The sequence below is a fragment of the Malurus melanocephalus genome, unplaced genomic scaffold, assembly GCF_030028575.1.
Source record: "Malurus melanocephalus ecotype Western Australia unplaced genomic scaffold, MMel_1.1 scaffold_149, whole genome shotgun sequence".
NCBI lineage: Eukaryota > Metazoa > Chordata > Aves > Passeriformes > Maluridae > Malurus > Malurus melanocephalus.
Genome location: NW_026623381.1, coordinates 70,211 through 81,269, shown reverse-complemented (window position 1 = coordinate 81,269; position 11,059 = coordinate 70,211). Strand labels below are relative to the sequence as shown.

General features: G+C 53.0%; 1 protein-coding gene, 1 long non-coding RNA gene and 2 other non-coding genes across 4 annotated transcripts; 3 read left to right on the top strand and 1 right to left on the bottom strand.

Annotated features, from left to right (window-relative positions):
* Positions 1-6: 6 nt before the first annotated feature.
* On the top strand, positions 7-3,618 carry LOC130576678 (uncharacterized). Its single transcript, XR_008965692.1, has 3 exons — positions 7-620; positions 1,724-1,768; positions 3,243-3,618. It is a non-coding gene; the product is annotated as an uncharacterized LOC130576678 (long non-coding RNA).
* Positions 60-193, top strand: LOC130576731 (small nucleolar RNA SNORA17). Its single transcript, XR_008965696.1, has one exon. It is a non-coding gene; the product is annotated as a small nucleolar RNA SNORA17 (small nucleolar RNA).
* LOC130576737 (small nucleolar RNA SNORA17) lies at positions 653-786 on the top strand. Its single transcript, XR_008965701.1, has one exon. It is a non-coding gene; the product is annotated as a small nucleolar RNA SNORA17 (small nucleolar RNA).
* A 217-nt stretch (positions 3,619-3,835) lies between the features above and the next one.
* DIPK1B (divergent protein kinase domain 1B) lies at positions 3,836-11,051 on the bottom strand. The gene is made up of 5 exons (XM_057371525.1): positions 10,926-11,051; positions 8,556-8,690; positions 7,318-7,425; positions 7,002-7,178; positions 3,836-6,485 (listed from the first exon to the last, which is right to left on the bottom strand). Exons 1-5 carry the CDS (start codon positions 10,986-10,988, stop codon positions 5,673-5,675), a joined length of 1,296 nt encoding a protein of 431 aa, XP_057227508.1. The 5' UTR covers positions 10,989-11,051; the 3' UTR covers positions 3,836-5,672.
* Positions 11,052-11,059: the final 8 nt, after the last annotated feature.

Below are 11,059 nucleotides of genomic sequence, written 5' to 3'. Positions count from 1 at the left end.
ATGCACATCCACCCATAATTATGTTTTTCCAGTCTTTATGGGATATTTTTTCTCCCCAGCCTGCCACTGGCGTTGCAGAGATGGCTGCTGTGGCATCTTTGTGTCAATGAGTGGCAAGAGAGACCCAGGCTATATTCTACGCTCGTTTGTTCTGCACCCCGTGAGCACTCAGAGTGATTGATAGCCTGACATTCATTAATCAGCTGCTTCATGGGAGTCTGGGGAAAGCTAACTCTGACCTGCTTTAAATGTGAGATGTGGATGTAACAAGACAGAAGTTCTGTTTGATCTGTGCTGCAGAAACGCTGCGCGTGGCTTTCTGATTATTTCGCCTTGAAGATCAGATCCTGTGGGTGCCACTTGTGTTTCAGATGGATGAGTTGATCTGTCTGAAGCCACGTGGCAACTTGGTGACAGCACCAGGAGTCACAGACCTTAATCCTATTAAAAAATAAAAATATTCCCGTGCTGGTAATTTATTCCTTCTAAATTCCTGTTGCCAATGAAACAGTAACCATGTAACCAGGTTTTGGGATGTGTCTAAACCCTRTCCATGTATTTCTTGCTTTTCCAGAGGCAGCTGTGAGCCGTGGCAGAGCTGGAGATGCCCCAGAGCCCAGGTGAGCTGCAGTGCTGGGGGTGRTGCCCAGCCCCTGCCCCATCTCGTGTTGCAGGCGTGGCTGCAGTGCCACGTTTGTGTCATTCGGTGGCAGAAAGGAACAGGCGATGTCTTCCCTGGTGCTCTGAGCCCTGTGAGCTCCCAGGATTGCTCAACAACCTGACACTGACTGCTTATCCTGTTCTTTTTGCTTTAATGTAAATGGGGAATGGGGAGGGATGGGCAGGATGCAGCAGCTGACATTGCCCTTCAATCCATTCTTAATCAGGGACACTTTCCACTGTCCCARGGTGYTCYRAGCCCTGTCCAGCCTGGTCTTGGGCACTTCCAGGGATCCAGCTGCTCTGRGAAATCCATCCCAGCTCCTCCCAAGGAAGGATTTCAATATCTCATATAAACTTTCACTGTAAAGCAATTCCCCTGTGTTCTGTCACTACATGCTCTTGTGAGCARCAGCAAATTCTGATATTATTCATTCCAATAATCCTGAGTCCTTGAAATCTGGCTTTCCTGACCTGTTAATATCATCAGAGGTCRGAGAGGAGTTGCTTTAAGTTGTTTCCACTCCCTCCAGAGAATCAGAAGGTGGTGGAGCACAATTCCTTTGAAGAGCAGTTAAAACAGTRCCAGTTTTAGCTGCAGCAGGGGAAGGGTGTTCCTTCATTTTGCAAGGACAAATACAAGTGTCAGCTCTACCCCTGAATTCTATTTTTACYCTCAACAAGCCTTCATGGCCTGTGAGATCTTGAGTGCTGCCTGTGAAAGGACACTTTGACTTGTACAGGGATCAGGAATTGCACCTGGCAGTGGAGGAGGTGGGGGAAACAAGCACTTTAATTGTTTCCAAAATATGGACAGGGTTAGAAACAGTTGGGTGTGGATTTGGCATATGGAGGAAATTGCACCCTGTTCCCAGCATGGGTAAAACACTCCCAACGTCTTGATTTCCAAGAGTTGGAGCAGAAGGTGCAATCACAATCTCCTGAAATGCATCTTTGTAACCAAGCTTGGCTTTAGGGGGGATAAAGACACACAGATCAAACAAAMCCAACTCAATACTCTACAAAAAAAAACCCAAACTCAAGATATTTTTCCTTCTTACAGTGACTTTAGAGCAGGACAACTCAGGAAAGTTTTCAAATGTCAAAGGTGGGTATTTTGTTATTTCTTCGTGTGTTTCCAAAGCAGCAATGGGAGAGAAATCAATGAAAAAATTAATGCTAAAACCTCAAAGGCTCTTAAAGTCCTTCTAAACTGACGTTATTGCAGCAGTGAATGCTTGGCCSTGTTTTCCAAAGCAAGATCTCACTTTCTCATGTGGCTGGTAAAGCAGACAAAAAGCAAATTGGAATTTATTGAGCACAATGTGAAGTTTTAATGCTGGCACAGTAGGGAGCACAGGTGTCCCTATACCCAAATACTGCTGAGGGTCACTGTCCCTTCTTGGGAGACACCAAAAAACAACTGAGAGCAGCTCTGGCCACGCAGAGAGTGTGACCCTGAGGCTTTACAGTGAGTTACAGACTCTGGCAGTGCTAAATGGGAAACCTCATTAAATGGCCATTACAGGGCCAAAGGTGCCTCAGTGGGGCTGGCTGCAAAGCAAACCCTTTAATTGGGAAAAGTCACTGCCTCCAGCAGAGGCTTTGGGAAGGAATGCTAATAAGCTTGTGGGGATATGGTTATGCTTRAAGATGTGGCTCTTTTATTTAAATTTCCTGACTTCTTTTAACGCTGCAATCCGTATTTGGGGTTTTTCATCAGGCTTTCCTCRCACCAGGGGTCCTGCATGGGCACTGAGTGCTAATGAGTGTCTCTTTAGAACTTCCCTGAGCGAGGCACAGCAGAACCATTAACATTTTCCTGCTGGTATTTACTGTAACTGCCCTTCCCCAAGCAGCACTCYTGGGCCATGGGTATTGCTTTACTGAAGGAACACCTGGCTCTCAGCTGTGCAAAACCGGAATGTTTTGCATGAAAGTGGATTTTAAAAATCTCTCTGCATTGCACAGCCCTTCATCATCCAGGCCTGGTTTATGTCATGGCTTTAAAAACTGGAATAAGCCAAGATTTTTTTTTTTTTTTTCCTGTACTATTAATAGCTTGGCGCTGCACCGAGGTTGGCAAACTCACCTTGGATTCTTAGCGAGTGATGGAATAACCCAAAGCAGGCTCCAGCTATCCTGCTCTTTAATTATCCCTTTCCCAAACTCCYCAGCCAGATATTTTTCCAAATCCTTTCTGATGTCATGGCAAAGAACTCCTAAATTCGTGGCATGTCCTTCTGTCCCTGCTGTGGGTCTTGAGCCACCCAGGTTTGCAGGCAGGGAATAGAGTCAGTGGGATTTGGGGTGTTGCTGTGGCTCTGGACTRAAGGAAATCCCTTTTAAAAGTTTCCTTGGAAACCCTGATAACAGAGCCCAACTCATAACTGCCTAAAATGTGGTTTCATTTTATAAAGATTTCCTCTGGGATGTGAAAAATCYTGGGACAATTCCAAGACAGTGAGGCAGCAGAGTCTGGATGGCAGGGGTTCATTAACTCCTTAGTGATGACCTTACTGCTCCCTTTTTGTGGCTGTTTTTGAATTTTTCTGACATTCTTGGCCCTTTTTTATTTGCAGATCATGCCTTGAGTTGCAGAATCTCAGACAAGCGTGGCAACTAAAAACTGGTTGGCAGCGTCTGCATCCGACAACTCAGAGATTTCTAAAACTTGATCATCTGTGTTTTCTCTACATGGTTTAGAAGGTTTTAAATGAAAAAAAAAAACCTAAATAAAGATGCCACCTACGAGACTGAAATGATTATGCTGTGTATTTGTAGCACCCCAAGTAATGCTATTTTTTAACCATTGTAGGATTTAAGACTTACAATTGTGCATATGAGAACTTAAGGATGATTTTAAAGATATTAAAAGTTTTATTTCCATCGCCTTGGGCACAAAGCTCTGTTGCAGAAGCAGTGGCATCCAGTGAGAGCTGGGAGTGTCCTGGCTTTTTTTCCTTCTCCTAGGGGGAATCTGGAGGAATCTAAGTGTAAAGCAGCTTTGCCTTTACTCATTCCTCTCCTYTGTGGTTTGTAAACCATGAGCTGCRCTCACWTYGTGCTTTTTATTAGCRATGAGCAGAATTCCTTGGAGCCTGTGAGTCTGCAGYGATTCCTGGGAGTGTCCAGGGCCACGGGGGTGGGGATTAATGAGCTGGTGATGGAACAATTGTCATCACAAATGTCTTTATTTCAATTAAACTGTCAGGTACAGGGCCGCCTCTTTCCTGGAACTTCATAAATGTTTACAATGGTTCTGATTTAGGAGGAAAGGGTTTTTCTCCCTTTACCCAGGTGCTTTAACACTGCTTTGAAGGAAGGGAGCAGCRGGAATTTAGTGGGAGTAAAGAACAGAGGGAAGGGTGAAAAATGGCTTTTTTAACGACCTGAGGAGGGGATTTTGGCAGGGGGTGTTGGGTTCCTTTGCTGATGGCAGGAGGAAATGAGTCTGTCAGGGGAGCTGGTTGCCATGGGGATRCAGGACAATGGATGAGGAGTTGGGGAGCCTCATTACAGAATTCCAGTGAATTCCAGTCCTGCCTTCCCCTCCCGTGCAGGTGAACCTGCACCTGCCYACAGGAGCTCGGCAGTGCCCGTACCCAGCCCAGGGTGGCTCGAGGGGCTCAAACACAGAACCCTTAGGAGTGTTCAGCTTTTCCATGGATCAGTCACACTGCAGGGACTGAGTGCTGGGGCTCTGAGATACAGAGCACTCCTGACACCCAAACATCTCCAGTGAGAGGTGATGGGGATCCTAAAGAACAAGGAAATCCTGATCTCAAAGCCTTGGTGCTTGCTGCCAATCTCCTTCCCACGTGCTGCAGTGTCAGGTGTATTTTTATTTTGTGACTGCACATCAGCTTCCCTAAAGAATTGTTGGCAGAGCCCAGTGGCAGGAATATGACTGTGCTGGGAACAGAGCAACCTTGGGAGAGATTATCCAGCTCTTCCTCCCTGCCCAGAGTTGTGAGATTGCCATAATTGAGCTTTTAAAGGAACAGCCATAGTTAGAGCCCTGGGAGTACAGACACGGCCAAAAAAAAATTGTCTGGAGACCTGCTGAAAGCTTTGCCTGGAAATTCATTTTAATAATGAGAGAAGCACTGGATTATTCTGGTATTAACCTTCAACCTGTGCAGGGCAAGCCCAGCTTAGTTTTTTTGGAGAATTAAACCGAGAGGTTGGYTTATCCCTGCTCTGAGAGTGGTGGGGACTGGCACCCGGGGCACATTWACGGGTCAGAACTGTTCGTGTTTAGCCCTTTGCCTTTAAGCCATCCTTGGCCTYGGACGCTTCCAGAGCCGACACGTGAGGGAATGGCTTGTGCTGCCAATTCCACACTGGGGACAGGAGCAGCTGCRGGGAGCCTCACACAAGCCACGGCATCACTGTCAGGGTCAGGCACTTAAAAATGGAACCAAAGGATTGCCACGATTCTCCACGCTGGAACAGACAGCTTATCTGCTTCCTGTGTGACAGCTGCATCTGATGGCAGATGACTCAGACACTTTMAGGAGAGACTTTTGAATGGGGGAAATTTACCTTTTCCTCCTTTTTGGATCACAAGCAAGCTGATACTTAACAGGCTGCTGTGTGGCTATTGATGTACGGGTGTGTGATTCACGTAAAAGCTGTTTATTTACATCAGAGACGTTCCTCAAAAAGGAGATGTGACAAGTACAGCATGAATGATTCATTCCCATCGCTTTCCTGTTCATCAAGGAACAGTTTGATGCATCCAGCTGGGCTCTGCTTCCTTATCCCTTTCCGTGTCTTCCTCCTCCCCTGCTCAGCCCGGCTCTGTGCCCCAGCTCCGGCCGATCCGTGCTCCTGCTGGGCGGTGGAAGTCATGATGCTTGGTTTTCCATGAAGGAGAAGGGGCTGCAGCTCTGCTGARCTCCAGGGTGTGTTTTTCCTGGAGGGGAGAGAATGGACAAACAGGCCTTCAGCCCTTGGACTGCACGCCAAGATTGCAGATCGGAAACTCCAAGGCCGTGCTTCGCCCGTTAGGAATATTTGGTGTTGGAAATCTTCTTCCAGAGCAAGGTCTTGAGGTTGTTGAGCACGAGGGAGTGGTGCACTTCCATCTGGCTGGCCAGGCCGCTGAGGGTCATGCAAGTTCGGAGCTGCTTCTGCAGCTCTTCCTTCAGCTCCAGGGGAGCTCCGTAGAGCAGGTAATCCTGCAGCAGAGCGCACACCTTGGCCAGGTTGGGCTGCACCACGTCGCTCTTGCACTGCTTCAGCAGTTTGTCACACGTGGCCGTGCAGTCCCGCCCGTAGGTGCAGTCCCCGTTCTGCTCACAGTGACGGCCCTTGAGGAAGCCTCTGATTGTCATCTCSGTCGCCACCTTCCTCAGGTTGACCATTTTGAAGTCGAACTTGTCGTTGTAGCCCACGTTCCTGAGGCCGCTCTCGCAGATGTAGAAGTTGCCGTAGGTGCCGTGGAAGATTTCCTCCACGAATTCCAGCAGGCCGATGGCGATCTTGGCGCGCCGGGGCCAGGCCGGTGCGAACCACTGGTGGATGAGCTGGTGGATGATGGAAGGCAGCAGGGACTGCAGGAAAGGGGGAATGTCCACCCCGTAGAGGGAGGTGTGGGGGATCTTCTCGGTGACGTACAGGTCCCCACAGTGCCCCAGCAGCTTGGCCGTGTGCTCCTTCTCGTGCAGGGAGAACATGAGGAGGAACTCGTTGAGCTGCAGCAGCGCCCAGATGGATTTGGCCTCTGCCAGGGACACTTTCCCGTCGCGGTTCACGTCTGCCATGGTGATGATCCGGGTCACCAAGGCTGGGAGTGACGGCTGATCCCCCAGCTTGGACTGCAAACGGGACAAGAAGCGGTGTCAGACCATCGCAGATCTCCACAAAACCGAAATGGGGGAGCAAAGAACTGAGCTGGGGACAGGAGAAGACGATGACCACACTCCAGAAATTCCAGTTCCACACCATGTGTGGGCAGATCCAGCTCCAGCAGGGTTTCACCAGCCTCAGGGCTGCTCTAGACCCTCCTGCCGGAGGTTCCATCCCCCCACTGTGGCAGAAGCCCCAGCAGGAGTAACTCCCGGGGTCACCAAATCAGAGATGCTGCCCACAGCCGTGGCACAGCAGCCTCCAGGGATGCTGCTACTGAAATCCCACAGATAACAATTCGTGGGAGAGAATGGGGGCTTTTCTTTCTAATGCAGTGCATGCACAGAGCCCTGCCCAGCACCCAGCAGCGGGTTGGGGGGCACAGGCAGGAGGAGCTCTCCAAGGGGAAGSAAGGACACAATCTGTGTTTTGACCTCACAGGGGCCACCCCAGGCCCATGGGATCCCACAGGGCCCTGMACTGACCTTCAGGAAGTTGAGGAGCATTTCCTTGAACTCATCCATCGAGGTCCCCCGCGTGGGTTTGTCRAAGAGCACCACATCCCTCCTGGGCACAGAGTCCGGGCGGCTGTCAGCCYTCAGGGCTTCCCCGATGCCACATTTGATGATCACCTCCCTGTCCCTCCAGAGCCCTCTGTAAACCTGCAGGGAGAGGGACAGGGTGAGGTGGGAGGAGAGCAGCAAGGAGAGGGAGCTGGGTTCTGCTTTGGGATGGGCTGAGGGGGTTCTCCAGGGTGTGATGGGGTGCCCATCCCCTGCCATGGTGGGGGCACAGACCTACCTGCTGGCTGGGGGAGGAGGAGAGGCAGTGCTGGAACAGGAGGCCACGCTCCTCACACAGGTCCTTGCACGTGGAGCCAGAAATGATCCCTTTCTTGTACTGGTCACACTGGGGAGGGCAAGGAGAGAAATAAACAGGAATGGATTTCTGCTGGCCCTTAGRGATGGTTCAGTGCCTTGGGCATGGTGGAGCTGGGCTGGTGGGACCCCCTGTGCTGCTGGAGGAACCACAGGGATTTGTTCCTGGATGCTGCTGCTGCAAATCCAGGGATTTGGGAGAACTTCCAGGGCTGAAGGAGAGGGCAGAGTGGAGTGGGGTGAGGATGAGGATGCACAGGCTCAGGCTGCTCAGGGTGTGGCAGGGACAGGGACAGGGACAGGGACAGGGACAGGGGACAGTGGCTCAGATCTGGGCTGGGAGCCGGGGCCATCCCTGGGCAGGAGAGGCTGCAGCTCTGCAGCTCCTCGGCGAGGGCACGGCAGCCTCAGGGCTGCAAGCAGCAGCTGCAGACATTCATTGCATCTTTTCCCTTTTTTTTTTTTCCTGCCGTGGATGGGAATTAACCCTTGGACCTGCTGACAGGGGACAYGGCCAGACACGGTGTCTGGGAGCCCCAGCTCCGAGCAGGAATTAGCGCCCAAGACCCCGCGGTCGGAGTCAGGCAGAAAATCAAATTAAACGATCGTCGCTGTTGTTATGGCAATTCCTGCCTCCCTTCTCTGCCGAGGGATTGATCAACGAGGCTTGTTCTGACAGAGCCCGGCTCCCCCTCCTCGCCTGGGCTGGGCTGAGACCCCTCCCATGCCCAGGGCACGCACAGCGTGCTGGGGACATCCTGCTGGATGCCATGGGGAACCCCACTGCAAACCCCAAAACACAGCCAGCCAAGCTGTCACCAGGAGCTCTGCTGCTTTCCTTAGGACATAGCAGCTGACAGATACCATGGACTGGCTGCTCCTCTTCTTTCTGGAGCTCGGGGGGACTGGTGTGGCACTGTCCCTGCCCACAGATGCTGCTCCCTGCCCTGACATTCCAGCTTCATCTGCACAGACACGGCTCAGCCCAYGCTGCTTCCCTCTGACATCCCATTAAATTGTAAGGTCACCCCTCCCACCCTGGGCTCTGTGTGATGGTGGGGACAGCGCTAGGGAAGGCTCCTCATCCCGGTTTTGGGGTTTGGGAGGCTGGAATTGGGGCTCCCAGAGCTCACCCACACCCCARTGTGTGCTGCCACTCACGATGATCATCCGGCAGACGTGGCCGCGGCACAGCTCCGAGTAGGACGAGTAGTGCATGTAGGCCACCCAGCTGCCCACGAAGATGCCCAGCCACACCACCAGCAGGTACTTCACCTTGATGCCCGGGAGGCGGCCCTGCAAGGGAAAGGAAAGGCTTTTGAACCCTTTCTGAAGGGCAGGGCTCTGCCCAAGGCGGCAGCAGCTGGACAAGGACGGCGTCTGCCACGCAAACCGACCTGAGCGCTGGGGAAACCTTCAGCCTTTTTTATATATATTCATCAGTCTCTTATGCAACTCCTGCTGCAAGTAGGTCACTTAAAATTCCCTAAAAGCAGGGGGATTACAGGGCTGGGCTGCAAGGAGCTGCATGCTGTGCATCCCCAGGAGCTGTGGCTCCCTCCTGCTCTCCTGCCCTGAGCCAGCCCGGGGTAGCCCAGAAATGCCACAGCTCTGCCCCTTTTTGGGGAGCCCCTTCTCAGCAGAACCCCCCTTACAAAGCCCCACGGGCATGGGGAGCTCTCAGCATGTGGGAGCAGGTGAGTAACAAACCCAGGAGTTCACGGGTGATGCTCTGGGCAGGATTTGGTTTTGTTGGCTTTGTTTGTTCCCCCCTGTCCCTGCCCAGCAGCGCTGCTGCCATCTGGCCTCTCATGCAGGGGGCTGCTCACCTGGCTCCTGGAACACGGAGCAGATCCCCGGCACTTCTAAAGGGCAGGGAACAAACCCTTGCATTAAACAATCCATTCCATCCCATTTCTATAGATTATTTCACAGAACCCTTGGCCTTTGAGCACCTCCAAACCCTTCTCACACCGGTGAGATCCTGACCTGCTGCTGGGGTASGGCTGGATCTGAGTGGGTGCAGAGCCTTCAAAACCTGCCAGGATCCTTGCCTGGGTCCTGTAGCTCAAACCCATCCCCACCTCTGAAACACCAGGAGCTGTCAGGAGCCACAGGAATGGGCAGGTGAGGGTGAAAACAGCCAGGTCTGCCTTGAGATTGTGGCATTTCTCCTGTTAATTGGAAACCCAGAAGTGTGAAGCGGGCCAGGGTGCTCRGTTTGCCTGTCGAGCAATGGCACCGCTAATTAACGTGAAATTAAATTAAAAAGAAGCCAAGCACAGCCAGGACTTGGCAAAGACAAAGTGTGGGTGGCTGCTGCTGTGAGCTGAGAACCAGCTCATGGCCCTGAAGTCAGACACACACCATGAGACCCTGAGATCCCCCCCAGCACAGCAGCCCCCCAAAACTSCCCAGGTGGGTAAGGGAGGCCCCCTGCCCTCAGCAAAGGGCTTTTCTCAGGGACTTCCCATGACAGACAYGTCTTGGAATAGCCAAAATGTCACTTTTTGCTTATTCTGACTTAGAATCCATCACTTTCCTGGTGAAGAAGGGGGGTCAAGACTGTGGGCTGAGCATGGCACAGGGAGCATTGGCTTCATCATCCCCTAAATGGTGAAAAAAAAATGTGGAGATGCAGGATGCATTTCAATGAGAGGTTCCCCTGAGCTTTGGTCGGATTTGGGATTTTGAGGGTTCCTCATTCTCAAGGCACGAGGCTTTCTCTCCCATCACCTTCCCTGCACTAAGGGTGTCACCCTGTGAGAGTTGCTGTGTTTAGTTTTAGGGTGACTCTGGAGGATCTGGAAGTGACTTTGGGCTGGGGTTGACTTCAAAGGCAAAATGGATGCAGCATCACCGAATCCTGCTCCATCCCCGTGGYTCCCCTGGGAACACAGGGRTTGATCCACAGCAGTCCCAGCTCTGCACCCACCTCCTGCCAGCACCCTCTGCCCACCGGGTACCCCTCCCATGCCCCCTCATCCCYTCTGGGATAACCCCTGTGGTCCAGGATCTTTGCCAGAGTCAGGGTTTCTCATCCCACRGCTGCAGAGAAAACACCCATTCCAGCATCCCTGACATCCCTGGAGCTTCGAGGCAGCTCCCCGGGGAAAATAAAGAAAAAAAAGAGAAGGAAGGAGCCATCCCTGCCCTGCTGCATCGGCGGCATCACCCAGAGCTGCGAGCTGCCGGCTGGGCTGCCCTGGTACTCCCAGGCTCCGGCACGGCGGAGCGCGGTGAGGGTTATGCAACCGCTGCGGCCCCCGGTGCCGGTCCAGGGCCCCCGGTACCGGTCCAGACCCCCGCAATGTCAGTCCAGACCCCCGCGATGCCCGTGCCCGGCCCCCAGCTCCTCGCACCGTTGTCGGGGGGACCGAGGCGGAGCGTCCCTTTGTGCACGGCCGGTGCCAGGATGCGGAGAGCGGCATCCCCGAGCCCGCATCCCCCCATCCCAGCGCATCCCCCGACCCGGCGCGGCCCCGAGCCCGCATCCTCCATCCCGGCGCATCCCTCCTCCTCCGGCGGTACCTGCAGGCCCTTGGAGAAGGGGCAGAACAGCACCAGATGCACCAGCCGCCGGATCCTCCGCATGCTGCGGGYGCCCCGCGGCCGCGGGCCTCAGGCTCCGGGGGGCATGGCCGGGGCGGCCGCGGCCCCCGCAC